This window comes from Rattus norvegicus, chromosome 17 (genome assembly GCF_036323735.1).
Source record: "Rattus norvegicus strain BN/NHsdMcwi chromosome 17, GRCr8, whole genome shotgun sequence".
NCBI classification, from domain to species: domain Eukaryota; kingdom Metazoa; phylum Chordata; class Mammalia; order Rodentia; family Muridae; genus Rattus; species Rattus norvegicus.
The window spans coordinates 105818-121615 of record NC_086035.1 but is presented as its reverse complement, the minus strand read 5'-3'; the positions used below and the strand labels follow the sequence as shown (position 1 = coordinate 121615).

At 36.6% G+C, this 15798-nt stretch overlaps 1 protein-coding gene across 1 annotated transcript in view; it reads right to left on the bottom strand.

The window, feature by feature from the left end:
• The window catches only part of Mfsd14b (major facilitator superfamily domain containing 14B), a 52938-nt gene that overhangs the window by 15008 nt on the left and 22132 nt on the right, over positions 1-15798 (bottom strand). The window contains exons 3-5 of the mRNA NM_001107334.2: positions 10242-10304; positions 5864-5991; positions 2071-2185 (exon numbers count right to left, since the gene is read on the bottom strand). Of these exons, the coding sequence (NP_001100804.1) occupies positions 2071-2185; positions 5864-5991; positions 10242-10304 (306 nt within the window). The remainder of the gene's footprint in view (positions 1-2070; positions 2186-5863; positions 5992-10241; positions 10305-15798) is intronic.

Sequence of the window (15798 nt, the reverse complement as noted above, 5' to 3'; positions counted from 1 at the left end):
ACTAACCCCACATCTGATAGAGGGCTAATATCCAAAATATATAACAAACTCTAGAAGCTAACCACCAAAAAAAAAAAAAAAAAACCCAATCAAAAAATGGAGTATAGAACTAAACCGAGAATTCACGACAATGGAATTTCGAAAGGTTGAAAAACACCTAAAGAAATGTTCAAGGTCCTTAGTGATCAGAGAAATGCAAATCAAAACGACCCTGAGATTCTACCTTATACCAGTCAGAATGGCTCAGATCAAAACCTCAGGTGACAACACATGTTGTTAAGGATGTGGAGAAAGAATAATAGTCCTCTATTGCTATTGGGATTGCAAACTGGTACAACCATTCTGGAAATCAATTCATAGGTTCCTCAGAAAATTGGAAACAGACCTAACTAAAGACCCAGCAATACCACTCTTGAGAATATACCCAACAGATGCCCCACCAAGCCACAGGGGCATGCGTTCCACTATGTTTACAGTGGCCTTATTTGTGATAGCCAGAAGCTGACAACAACCCAGATGTCCCATGACAGAAGAATGGATACAGAAAATGTGGTTCATTTACACAATTAAATACTACTCAGCTATTAAGAATGAAGACATGCTGAGTTTTGCAGGCAAATGAATGGAACTAGAAAATATCATCCTGAGTGAGGTAACTCAGACCCAAAACAACCTGCATGATATGTTCTCACTAATGAGCAGATATTAGCCAAAAAAAAAAAAAGAAAAAAAGAAAAAAAGTACAGAATACCCAAGATACAGTCTACAGAACTCAAAAAGGTCAACAGCTGAAGGGCCCAAATGAGGATGCCTCAGTCCCACACGGGGGAGGGGGAGGGGGGAGGAGAAGGGGATGGGGGTGGGGAAAAAGGACCTAAGCCCTGAGGGCCAGCAGAAAGAATAGAAAACAGGTGACCTCGGAAGGAAGGAGGTTGGGAGGACGCTCTAGAATGTACCAGAGACCTGGGAAGTAAGAGCGCCTCAGGACTCAAAGCAAGGTAGGGAGGGGGGCTAGATGAAAGGCCCTACAGTGGGAAGAGGGAGCTTATTGAATCTATCTCCAGCAGAAAGACAGGGTATCAAGTGAGGGATGGGACTGCTATCTCACGGTCAAAGTCTAACCCATAATTCTTCCTATCTGAAAGAAATGCAGGGATAGAAATGGAGAAGAGCCTGAGGAAAACAAAGTCCAGTAACAGGTCCAAAGTGGGATCCAACTCAAGGGGAGGCCTGAAGACCTGACACCATTACTGAGGCTATGGGGCATTCACAAAAAGGGACCTACCATGACTGCCCTACAAAAGGCCCAACAGGTCGCTGAAAGAGTCAGATGCAAATATGTGCACCCAACCAGTGAACAGAAGCTGCTGACCCCTGTGGTTGAATTAGGGAAAAGCTGGAGGGAGCTGAGGAGGAGGGCACCCCCTGTAGGAGGACCAGCAGTCTCAATTAACCCGGACCCCTGAGGTCTCTCAGACACCGGATCACCAGGCAGCATACACCAGCTGAGATGAGGCCCCCAACACATACAGCAGGGAACTCCCAGGTCTGGGTTCAGTCAGAGAAGATGCACCTAACCCTCAAGAGACTGGAGGCTCCAGTAAGTTTAGAAGTCTGATGGGGTGGGTGGGGTGGGAGCATCCTTGTGGAGACTGGGGGAATGGGGGGTTGCGGGGGGAGGTATGGGATGTGGAACAGTTGGAGGTGGACTGGAAGAGGAATAAAATCTGGAGTGTAAAAATAACTAACTAGCTAAATAAATAAATAAATAAAATAATAATTATTATTCTAGTTTTTGGAAAGTCTACAAGCTGGGTATAAAGGTGGATGCCTGCAATCCTAGCACTCTGAAAGTAGAGAAAGGAGGATCCGAAGTTCAAGATACTTACTGAATTTGAGACAGGCCTGTTCTCAAAATAACAAAACCTTCTAAGACAGGTAAATTACTTAACACCCATAACACCAGCCCTCAAGAGACTATACAAAGAAGATTCCAAGTTTGAAATCAACTTGACCTACATTAGTTTTTGTTTCAAAACAAACAAACAAACAAAAAGTTTACTGTCTTACCCATCCATAAGCAGTACTTCTTTCGTGCTCTTGAGTGAAGTCAGCTACATAGGCAAAAATTACAGAGAAAGTGACTGAGAAGACTCCAGATACAGAAATCATGCCAAAATACCACCTATAAAAAGATTGTTTTAAAAAGAATATGATTAGTATATCATCTTTTACCAACTGAAAGACTATTTGAATTACCCAAGAGAATTTTGTAATCAAAGTCAGAGAAAACCAAGTGAATATTATACACTAATGAAAGTAAACTCAAGTATCTGTATATATACTTGAAGGCAAATATAAAATCAACTGGAATTTTGACAATATCCAAAGAAGTACATGTTGGCAAAAAAAAAAAAAAAAAAAAAAGAAAAAGGAATGAAGGAAGAATAAAAGTACTATATAAAAATTAAGGTTTTAGGTGTGTAGGTTTAGTCAATACAATAATGTTTCCAATTTCCTTTTAAAAATCAATACAGACACAGAGTATAACAAAAATGTTAATATTATTCAAACCAAAAATTTCTATAATATGCATAAATACATTTTAAGAATCCACTTAAAATCTTACATAACAGTGTAGAGTTTATTCTACACCATAGATACTTTAAAAATAATTACTTTGATATTAATATAACTAATCATATTAATAGTTCTTTAAATTTTTCAAATTTTGTTATTACTGTTATTGCATCTCTATATATGTACAATGTGTGGGAAAGTAGAGACATGCATGAGATATCATGTCTTGTCCAGGTCAGACAGAAATTGATTTTCTTCTTCCACTGTGTGTTCTAGGTATTGAACTGAGGTTCTCATGCTTACACATTAAGTGTTTTTACTCCCTGAGCCATCTCATGGACATCATAACAATTCTTAAGGATCAAAACAACAACGAAAAGCCCCCCCCAACAAAAACAAAAACAAAAGAACATTTATCTGGGGCTGGAGAGACGAATCAGCAGTTAAGAGCAAAGACTGCTCTTCTAGAGTTCCCAAATTCAATTCCTAGCAAACACGCGGTGGCTCACAATCCCTGTAATGGGATCTGATGCCCTCTTCTGGCATGTGTGAAAACAGAATACTCACTTAATTGAATGAACAAATATATGAATAAATGAATAAATAAATAAATATTTTTTAAAATGTAGCTAATAAAATCTGATATGTAATCTTGGTATAAGTAAAATCTGTTATCTATTCAATGAATCTTTATTTTAAAGGAGAAAACCCTTGAATTAGATAGAAATAAAGGGCTGAAGAGATGGTTCAGTGGTTAAGAGCACTGGCTGCTTTTCCAGGACCTGGGCTTAATTCCCAGCACCCATATGGCAGCTCACGACTGTCTGTGACTCCAATCTCTGGGGATCTAACATCTTCTTCTGACCTCTGCAGGCACATGATGCATATAGACATGCATAAAGGCAAAACAGTCAAACGGAAAGAAGAAGAAAAGAAAATGCTAGCTTGAGGCTTAATAAAGAAAAATTATAACTCTTTACAAAATAGAAAAACCCACAATTATTACTTTAATTAAACATTTATTAGCTAATAAAAATTTAAAAAGCAGTGAATATATAAAACTAGAAAGAATGAGATAAAATTATTTTCAGATGACATTAATACATCTAGACAAAAGACTAGCAACATTAATAGAAAAGCTAGCAAAGAGGTTTTTTTTTTTTAAGAAAATCTCACTAGAAAGGTATAACACATTAATATTCTACAAAAATTAATTATGTGGTAGAAGATAAAATCATTATGGTGCCAACAAATTTACAAATATTAACAGGAATTCCCGATAATAATATGAATATATTTTCTCATAGGTAAAGCATTTCAGTATCAGGAATACTTGCAGCCCCAGCATTCATGTACTGAGGTAGTTAACTCTCTTACTGCTCTGGTGGTCAAAAGCTGACAGTTTCTGACAATTTAACTTTTACTGTTCTGGGGCCAAAAATGACTTTTGGCATTTTCAGAGAGAAAGAAAAATAAAGCACAAAAGTCAGGTATGCACACATGTGCACATGCACACACACACACACACACACACACACACACACACACACACACACACACGCATGCTCTGGCTGAGCCTAACCACCTGTTTCATCAATTTCACAAGTGTACATGCATACTTATATACATACACATATACCTACATATGTATGTATGCACATGCATATAGACAGACACATAGAAACAGACAGACATATGCATTTGGTGAATGGAGCAGAGTCCCAAATGCCACATGTATGTATATATATTTGTTGAGTGGAACAGAGTCCCAGTAGCCACACTTTATTTCTCTCTGGCCTTCTTATACCCTCTTAGACAAAAGTTCTTTATGAAATTACTCATGGATAAAATGTTACAGAAAAGGGTAATTACAGAAGGATGTTGATAGTAAGTTCAAAGTAGTACTTTATTCTATAAGCTCATTATAAGGTCAAAGCAGCAGTTTCACATGGCCTTGCTTTATCAGAGTGTACATCTGTGGTTTCATCCTTGGATCTGATGTAGAATAAATGTTTTTCCTTGATCACAAATCTGTGCCAAGACTATTTTTCTCCTTCATGCAATTTATGAAAGCTTATTGTATTCCTTATTATGCAGGCTTTCCTTACTATTCTAGGAGGAGGGGGCATATTCTATTCTTGATTCTAACTATATTATCTCTCTCAGGCAAAACAACTAAAACCATCTCCTTAAACTTTCTTCTTAAAATTATTTGAATCAAATCACGAATTTGATAGTCATTAATTCATCTAAACAGCATCAATTCATCCAAGTTCATCTTTATGTTGATATGCAGGAGATTTGCCCAATAGGGTAGGCTAATGGCCAGGAATCACTAGGCTATCCGATAATGGCAGGAAAGGCGTATCAACAGTGAGAAGCAATCCTAGGATGAAGTCTCTGGGCTACGCCTCTCCATTGCAGCCATGCAAAACGGTGGGCCATCTCAAGGAAACTACTTGCTTGCCATAGCCTTTCCTGGATGGCTTCTATCAAATACTGGCTAAGATATTATCCCACGGTCTAACAAGGAAAAAAAAATAGCTTGAGAAAATCCTAACTCCTCTAAGATAATTAAATTACCTGGATTCATTATACTGAAGGAGAAGAATTGATTAAATTCATATCATGCTTTAGAATAAGCTAATGGTCTTAATGAAGTGTACAAGTGAAAAAATGCTCACTCAGTGCCACAATGCAATGAGATGACAAAAACAGAAAATTCACAAAGTCAACCAAGCCACAGAGGTGAGGGCAGAAACCGTTCGCAGGCTTTCAGCACTGACCCCTACAACTGATGTTTTGGCATACCAGCTGCTCTTAAAGACACCACAAATTTCTTCAAGTGACATAGTTTATTTTGAAATGGTTAAAGAATATTCTATAGATCAAAGTGAAGGTTGAGCTCATAAATGATTGGGATTCAAATACGTTGGATTTTTTTTTTCCTTTCAGAATTCTGAATGTATATGATGAGCTCTCCTAAGCATAGGGCCCAAATATAAAATAGAAATTATTCATATTCTATATATTCCTTATACACATACTCTAAAGTCACTTTATACAATATTTGAAATGTTTTTCATTTTTTAAAATACTTGTTCATTATGAGGTAAAGTCTCTATATATTTGACCCAATCATAACTGTGTTATATCAGTGCTCAAAAACATTGGAATCATTTCACATTTTTGAATATTTGGATTAGGAGCAGTAGCCAACATAATTTTATTTACAGAGGACTCAAAACACACCAGTATGCTAATGAAGAGTTCAGCAACTCACCATGGGCTAATCCTCATTAGTGGAATAGGAAAGCAGGTAAAGAAGACCGTGCCAAGGAGAAAAGGCTTCCTGCCCCAAACATCAGAGAGAGCGCCTATAAGTGGTGCACTCAGGAAAGAGAGCAGGCCCTAGAGAATAAACAGAAGGAAAGGTTAGATTTAAAATGTGACCCCTCTATTACTTATAATTCTTCCTTTCTAGATCTATTGGCTTCAATTCCTCTTATTTCTCAAAAAAGTAACATGTGCTACTGAATGAAGAAGAAGGAAAAGAATCCAACTTAAATAATCCCACCTGTCCTGCCACCTTTATCAGACCTGCTGATCCAGAAGCATACAGGATAGATTCCCTTCATGCGCCCATCTTTCTTGCCTCCAGAATCTTCTGAGGCATCTCCAGCTGTCCAGAGCCATGTGCTATCCTCGATGAACTCCCATTCTCCCACTACCTCTGATCTGACCTGCTGATCTGGAACCACACAGCCCAAGGATACTCATCAGAGGTTTGCCACACCAGAATCATGATGGTTAGGTTGCCTCCCAATACCTACTACAACAGGTAGGGACTAAAGCCATCAAGATGGCTAGGAGCCCTCAAAAGAACACAATCAACAAAAGCCAGGACAATATGACACCTTCAGAACACAGCTACCCTACTACATCCTAACACAACCACAGCCCAAGAAAATGACCTTAAATCCAATCTTGTAAAGATGATAGAGGCCTTTAAAAATAAAATTAATAGGGGCTGGGGATTTAGCTCAGTGGTAGAGCGCTTACCTAGGAAGCGCAAGGCCCTGGGTTCGGTCCCCAGCTCCGAAAAAAAAAAGAACCACAAAAAAATAAAATAAAATAAAATTAATAAATCCCTTAAAGAAATATAAGAAAATATAATTAAATGGGTAAAGGAAATAAATAAAACTGTTTAAAACCTGAAAATGGAAATAGAAGTGAGGGAATCCTGGAGATGGAAAACTTAGGGAAGGGAACAGGAACAACAGAAGCAAGCATCACCAACAAAATACAGGAAATGGAAGAGAGACTCTCAGGCATACAAGATACAACAGAAGAAATTGATACATCAGTCTAAGAAAATGTTAAAACTAAAATATTCCTGACACAGAACATCCAGGAAATCTGGCATACCATGAAAAGACCTAACCTAATAATAGGAATAGAAGAAGGTGAAGAGTCCCAGCTCCAAGGCCCAGAAAATATTCTCAACAAAATCATAGAAGAAAATTTTCCCAATCTAAAGAAAGAGATGCCTATAAACATACCAGAAGGTTAGAGAACATGAATTATACTAGACCAGAAAAGAAAATCCTCCTACCACATAATAATCAAAACACAAAAGGAAGAATATTAATAGTGGCAAGGGAAAAAGGTTAGGAACATACAGAAGCAGAGCTATTGGAACTGCACATGACTTTTCAACAGAAACTCTAGAAGCTAGAAGGGCCTGGACAGATATCTTGCAACCTCTAAAAAAAGCACTGATATTAACCTAAACTCAATCACCATAAATGGAGAAAAAAAGGATATTTCAAAACAAATCAAATTTAAACAATATTTACCCACAAATCAAGTCCTATAGAAAATACTAGAAGGAAAACTCTAACTCAAGGAGGATAACTACATCTAAGAAAACATAGAAAACAAGTAATTCCATACCAGCAAAAACAAGGGAAGCATGCATGCGTGCATGCACGTGCACGCACACACATACACACACATAAACAAATAAACACACACACGCGCGCGTGCGCGCGCGTGAACAACATTAAAATAACAAGAAGTTACAATCACTGATCATTAGTATCTCTCAACATCAATGGACTCAATTCTCCAATAAAAAACAGGCTAACAGAATGGATGTAAAAACAGGATCTATTGTTCAGCTGCATACATGAAACACACCTCAGCAATAAAGATAGACATTACCTCAGAGTAAAGTGCTGGAAAAAAGGTTTCCAAGCAAATGGATATAAGCAGCAAGATCGAGTAGCCATTCTAATGCCTAATAAAATACTTTCAACCAAAGTTAATCAAAAGATTCAAGGAAGGATACTCCATACTCAAAGGAAAAATCTACCAAGATGATATCTCAATTCTGAACATATATGCCCCAAACACAAAGCATCTACATTTATAAAAGAAACACTGCTAAAACTTAAATCACACCTCAAACCCCACATCTTAATAGTGAGAGACTTCAACACCCAACTCTCACCAATGGACAGGTCATCCAGACAAAAACTAAACCAAGAAATAATGAAACTAACACACATTATGAATCAAATGGGCCTAACAGACATCTACAGACTACTCCACCCAAACACAAAAGAATATACCTTCTCAGCACCCCATAGATCCTTCCCCAAAACCGACCATATAGCCAGATAAAACAACCCGCAAGAGTTATGAGAACATTGAAATAACTCCTCGTATCTTATCAGAATACCATGGATTAAAGCTGGTCTTCAACAACAACAGAAACACCAGAAAGCCTATGCACTCTGGAAACTCAACAACTATCTACTCGATGTTCTCCGCACACTGAGAAATAAAGAAGAAATAGAAAAGAAAACTTAAAGACTTTCTAGAATTCAATGAAAATAAAGGCACTCCATATCCAAAGTTATGGCAACAATGAAAGCAATGCTAAGAGGAACATTCACAGGACTAAGTGACTCCATAAAAAAAGTAGAAACTTCTTCTCCCAGCAATTTAAAAGTATACCTGAAAGCTCTTTAAGAAAGGGGGGGGGGGGAGAAGAAAAAAAGAAAAAGAAAAAAGAAAGAAGCAAACATATCAAAGAGTACAAGGCAGGAAATAATCAAAATCGCAACTAAAGTCTTTCTGAAGCAAAGAATGTTATACACAGCCTTGTCTAAGGGACTGGTGATTGCACTGATTTAAAACGAACAGTACAAAGAATCAATAAAACCAAGAGCTAGTTCTTTGAGAAAATCAACTAGACAAACCCTTACCCACACTAATCAAAAGACAGAGAGAAAGTATCCACATAAAATCAGAAATGAAAAGGGACATATGACAGAGGAAATTAAAAAAATATCATCAGATCCTACTACAAAAGCCTGCATTCTGCATAAATGGAAAATCTTAATGAAATGGATGGTTTTCCAGACAGATAACACATACCAAAGTTAAATAAAGATAAGCTAAACTAAACAGTCCTATAATCCCTCAGGAAATAGAAGCAGTCATTAAAAGTCTCCCAAACAAAAAAGCCCAGGGCCAGATATGGTTTTAGTGTAGAATTCTACCAGACTTTCCAAAAGGAGCTAATATCAATACTCCTCAGACTATTCCACAAAAGAGGAAACAGAAGGAATGCTACCTAATTCATTCTATGAGGCCACAGTTATCCTATTACCTATGATTGAAATCCATGCTCTTTAATAAGACAAAATTCTGTCTTCTAGAATAACATTACTTCGTTATCATTACAGTCAGAATTCTTAAATCTCAAAAAAAACCCCAAAGACTAATATTATTTTTAATTAATGCTACTCAAGTTACTAAAGAATGATTTTATTTTAAATTATGTTAACATATAGTATAACGTACAGACAAGTATTATATAAGCTGGAAAGGCTAAACAGAACTGCCATAAATTTTAAGGTAAAGTTATAATACATAATACTTTAATCTTATTCATAAATTTCTGATATATATTTTATTAACACTGAAATAATGAAAGGTTAATTATGTCAAGTCAAGGAGAGCTGGGAAAGTTCTGGACTAAGCACTGACCTGGCTAAAAGACTAAAATCTCCAACTGGATTGTTTTTTTCTTCCTCAGTCTCAATGTCCAAGAAGACAGTAGAGCTAATTTATTTTATTTTGTTGCCTGTCAGAGCAATTAGAAGTTTATATAATAATTAAAAGTAAACCATATATATATAGGATATATATATATATATCCTAAGGCCTTTTGTAGGTTTAACTTTTTCTTTCAGCTATTCCATTTGTATCCATTGTCTCCTAACAATATCTTTTCTGGCTCAGCTCAGCTTTCTCCTGTCTGAACTGTTACCAACTATTTTCTCTCACGCCTTTCTGTCTCCTCCTGAATCCTGACTCCTGAATCCTACTCCCCTCCCCATCTCTCAGCCTCTGCTGGCTTTTTATAGTCTCTCCTGTTCCCAGAATTCCAAGAGGCAACTAACACTGAAAAACATAGGGTCTTTTACTGGGCCAAGCACACAAAATATATCATGCTATAGCATGTAAAGAATTCACTGGGCTTTTTAATATTAAATTAGTTATGCCTTATAAGTATTTGTGCTGCATTTGATCTTTCTAGGAATTCCTGGGTTGAGTTCATTATAAATTCACACAATTGTTCTTACCTTTACACCTTGAATGAGACCATTCATGAGGAATGTGTGTTGAGGAAATGTTTCGTGTAAAACCTATAAAAGTAAACAAACATCAAGATCTATTTAAATACAAATTAAAGGTGAAGGTTTTACACTTTATTATTGGAAGGCTAAACAAGTAAGATCAACTATAAAGACAAATATTAAATGTAAATGAAATCTTAAAAAAAATAAAAAAATGAACAAACTGCTTCAGCCAGGGCTACAGAGTGAAACCTCGTCTCCAAAATAAAATAAACACCTTGAAGACATAAAAAGGCAGTGACCTAATAAAACACTATGCAAGAACCAGACATCGTAAGCCCCAGCACTCATAGGTACTTTTGTCATAAACTACAGCTAAAGGAGTAGCCAATAAAGAATATTTTTTTTTGCTGCAACATAAGTGTTTATTCCCAAAAAATGGTATAAAACTCAAAGACAGACTCATGTTCATCACTTGAGGGTAGTCCAGAAAAATATCAAGCCTTAAATGTGTATTATATAGTGTTCCTAATCTAGCTTATAAAACCTCAAAAACAGCTTTGAAGGAAACATTTTTGCCCAAATACAATGATCTAATCAAATATATATGTATGTATGGTATATATATTTGGTGGGTGAGATACTGTGAGTAATAAACACCAAAAATCCAATTTAAGGGAAAAAATTCCGGTGACTTGAGAGATGGCCCAGCAGTTAAGAATACCTGATGCTCTTTCAGAAGATTCAGGCTAGTTCCCAGTAGCCACAAGGGATAATTTATAACTGACTTCAGGGAATACAACACCCTTTAAAGCCTCTGTGGGCAGCTGCACTCTCATGCACATGCTACACTGACACATACTCAACAAATCTTTTCTTTTTAAATCCTCTTAAAATGTGACCCAAATATCAAAGGTATATACTCCCTCATCAAAGTTGACAGTTAGTAAACGTATGAAAAAGTAAAATGTGCCATTTAAAACTGTATAGCTAATCAAGACACCTACAAAACATCTGTAAGACAATCTACTGTATGTATTAGCCAAGATTAAAAAAAAAAAAACATTGATGACATTAAACACAAACAAGGATGGGGCAACAGAAACTCTCATGCAATACGAGTGGAAATACAAAATAATGCAGTTACTTTGTAGTTTCTTATAAAGCTAAACATCCATTTAGCATATGATCCATCTATCATGATGTTCCTTGGCATTTGTACAAAGGACTTGAAAGTGTAGCTACACAAAACTTTCTACAGATGTCTGAAAAGACAATGAGTTATTGTTAAAAGGCAAAAAAGACCCTACAAATTCATAAATTCATACTCCCAAATAAGAGAGACCAATCTGAAAAAGCTGTATTCTGTAATACAACATTCTAAAAGAACACCACAGAGAATAGTAAAAAGATTAGTTTGTCATTGTCATGTGGACTGCCACTATAGTAGCAGATTTTGATAAAGAAAGAGGCTTAAATATGTCGTGGCTGTGGAATACAGAAAATCTACTTTCCTCTCAATTTTTTTATGAAATTAAAACTTTTAATAATGAAATTGAAATATATCACACTGTTATTTCCAATATTGGCATTTAAGCTCTACTTTTTTCTATTGAAAATGATGGTGAACAAAGTTATTAGAAAATTCTTTCAATAGCAAATTTCATCATTTAGAAGGATGTATAACTCTTTAAAAAAAACAAAACAAAACAAAACAGGGGGTCAACCTGCCCATACCCAGAAACAGCTTGATCCACCACGAGTTCTGATACCACCAGGATCACAGGGGAGAACTCCCAACCCCAATACTTGACTTAACAGGGACAGTCCCCTGCCCCACTCCCAGGGCCCAGAAAAGGCAGGACCTCCCACTCTGCCAGAGACACATCTTCATCTATTCCACAAATGCCCCTGGGAGCAGACCAGCCCTGCCACACCCACACACAGAGATAGCTTGACTCCCAGGAGTTCAGGCTCACAGGAGGTCTGCCATAGCCAGGTTCACAGATCAGGCACTCCAGACCACCTCCCATACCCAGAGACAGCCTCACAGGAAGGAAAGACTCCAGTCAGAGACAGCAAGGCCAGTTAATACCAGAGATAACCAGATGGCAAGAGGCAAGCTCAAGAACAGATGCAACAGAACTACCCAATTCCTTCCATGAAGCCATTTCTGCTGATACCTAAACTACACAAAGACCCAACAAAAAAAAGAGAACTTCAGATCAATTTTGCTTATGAATATTGATACAAAAATACTCAATAAAATTCTCGCAAACCGAATCTAAGAACACATCAAAATGATCATTCGCCTCAATCAAATAGACTTCATCCCAGGGATGCTTCAACATACTGAAATCCACCAATGTACTCCATTATATAAACAAACTCAAAGGAAAAAAAGAAATCACATGATCATCTCATTAGATTCTGATAAAGCCTTCAACAAAATACAACACGCCTTCATGATAAAAGTCCTGGAAAAATCAGGAATTCAAGGTCCATACCTAAACATAATAAAAGCAATATATAGCAAACCAACAGCCAACATCAAATTAAATGGATAAACTTGAAGTAATCCCACTAAAATCAAGGACTAGACAAGGCTGCCCACTTTCTCCCTATTTATTCAATATAGTACTTGAACTTCTAGCTAGAGCAATCAGACAACAAAAGGAGGCCAAAGGGATACAGATTAGAAAGGAAGACATCAATATTTGCAGATGATATGATTGTATACATGAGCTACTCCAAATATTCTACCAAGGAACTCCTAAACCTGGTAAACAACTTCAGCAAAGTGGCTGGATTTAAATTTAACTCTAACAAATCAACAGCACTTCTTGCACAAAGGCTAAACAGGATGAGAAAGAAATTATGGAAATGACACCCTTCACAATAGTCACAAATAAGATAAAATTCCTAGGTGTGATCTGTATGAGAAGAACTTCAATTCTCTGAAAAAAGAAATGGAAGACCTCAGAAGATGGAAAGATCTACCATAGTCTAGTAGACAGTTGAACCTCATCCCCCCCACCGTAATTCCTGGAAAGCACACTTATTAAAGAGACAAGACCACCAGTCAAAAGAACAAGCAGCAAACAAAAGAAAATAAATGTTAGTCAAATGAAGAAATGAACGAGCACATTATCTTGAGAGTCAGTTAACAATAAAAGATAAGAGAACAAAATGTCACAAGAAAGTATTCAAAGAATAGTGTGGGTTTTTCAGACCATCACATGAAATAGATAAATGAGTATGGAACGATCAATTCTTAAATGACTACCAAGATTTCAAAGTTACATGAAACATAAATTCTATAAATTAAAGAAAACGAAATTCTTGTTTCTCAGATTATTAAATATAATTTATTAAGTTAAGCAGTTGATTTAAACATACCTAGGGTACTGGTTTAACCAGATTAATCATAACTAATTAAGATTAGGCCCTCAAAGAGCATGTAGATAAGGGAAAGGTCATTTTAATGTACTAATACTACTACTATTTCTAGGAGGTAAGCCCATACTATATGAAGGCAATTTTTTAAAAGTGCTATGACACATTAAGTGATGTAAACTTTACTTATATTATCAAATTAATGAACTGGCACTAAAAGCTAAGGTATGGCAACCTAAGATAAGTAACATATCTCAAAGATTATGGACCAAGAAGTAAACTGCTTTTTATTGCTCCAAGATAATTCTAATAATTCTCAGATGAAGAACTAGTCAAAACTGGTCCAAAAAAATATATTTCTAGGTTTCCATATCATGATCCCATTTTTTTTTTAAAGGTTCTTCTGGTTTTGCCTTATTAAAAATAAGGGAATGCTGTCTGCTTGCTACATTAAAGTAAAAAACAAAAAACATATATATGCTATCATCTTAATAGTTATACCACTATGGGTAATGGGTTCAAGATGCCAAAAAATAGAATGATAACATACACAAACAAACAAAAGAAGTAAGTTTTTTCTTAAAGAGGAGTTGATCATCTCCTGAGTCAAAAAACAGAACAGGGATAATGCACTGTGGCCTGAACAGCAGTGGAGATATCTCATGACACAACATATAAAGGGTGAAGAACCTACAGAAGGAAAATTAATGCAGCTACCTATTTGTTGGGATTGAGACATAGGACAAACAGCTGAGGTGCATTATTTTACAAATACTAAAGCAGACCTGGCTTCCAGATTCTCCCTACTTGGCATGCCCTGCCCTCTATCCTGAACTTTCCAGCCCAAGAGCTGGCTTCCCCTCCCCCAGAGGTTTTTTCATATGTATTCCAGACATTTTACTCTCTCTCCCCTTCTCCCTTCTCTCCCTCACTGGACAAGAGTGCTTTCTCTTTCAGTTCACCTCTCCTGTCTCCTTCCCCGTGGCAACTTCTCTGGCCTCATTCTTTGGGACCAATGAACTCAGTTTCCCAATAAACCTGACTCTAATCTGTCTTGAATTGGCTCATCTCACTGATGAAGAGGATAACTCATCACTACTCACTTAGCTATATTTCTTAAATAACAATTAAATTATACTAGCAACTGGGTACTTATGCCTCACACTTAAACATTCACATTTTAAGCAAATTTATACAAGCAGTTTAACTGTTCAGAAATGCAAGAAGCCACAGAGCAGCTTTTCAGCTGGCCATTTCAGAGTTTGCCAGAACATTCTACCACCCCAAAATTATCTTCTTTGGACATTAAAGGAAGATTCACTAGAAATTATAATAGAAAAGCTAGATAAGATATGAGGCAGTGGAATACAGTTGACTGGAGAAAATAGTACAACTGTGGTATCTGCAGTTAAGAGATAGTCTATGTCTACCTCTCCCCAAACACATTTTCGAGGAGAAGCTACATAGGATTATGAAAGTGTCCTGTGTCAGTGTGGAATAAGGAATAAGAAAAACACAGGCAGCTGGGGAAAAGGCCTTAGACCCATCCCCAGAACCTCAGTCACAGTAAGGATGTACCTAGACAAACATCCTAAAACATCAGCGGCTAAGCCCACTGGCTGCTCTTCTAGAGGTCCTGGGCTCAATTTCCAGCAACCACCCTAATCCTGAACATTTATAAAAGGATCTCATGCTCTTCTGGCATACAAGTGTACATGCAGCAGAGCCCTCATACATAAAACAAATAAATAAAACAAAACGAACAAACAAACAAACAAACAAACAAACAAAAATAGGAGCAAGACTAATTCCCAAAACACTGGAGTGAATTTGCAGGGGGTGTGAAAGGTGAGCACATACAAATTCTATCAGAAAGTGAACTTCTAACAGAAACACTGCTGACTTAACTTGTTTGAATTATAGAGACCAACAGTTTTATCCCCACATACAGACAGTATCTCCCCAAATAGGAAGAAACAGAAGTCACATTACTATTTTATTGCTCATTTTTATTTGATTAATTCCCACCCCCACATTTGTTTATACTTTATTCTTCGTGGTTTTAACTTTTATCTTGCTAGGAAAAACTTTTATCTGTTCTTCCTCTACAACGCTGTATACTATTTCACATACCCTAGTTCTACAAATTTTTTTTAACTTGATCTTA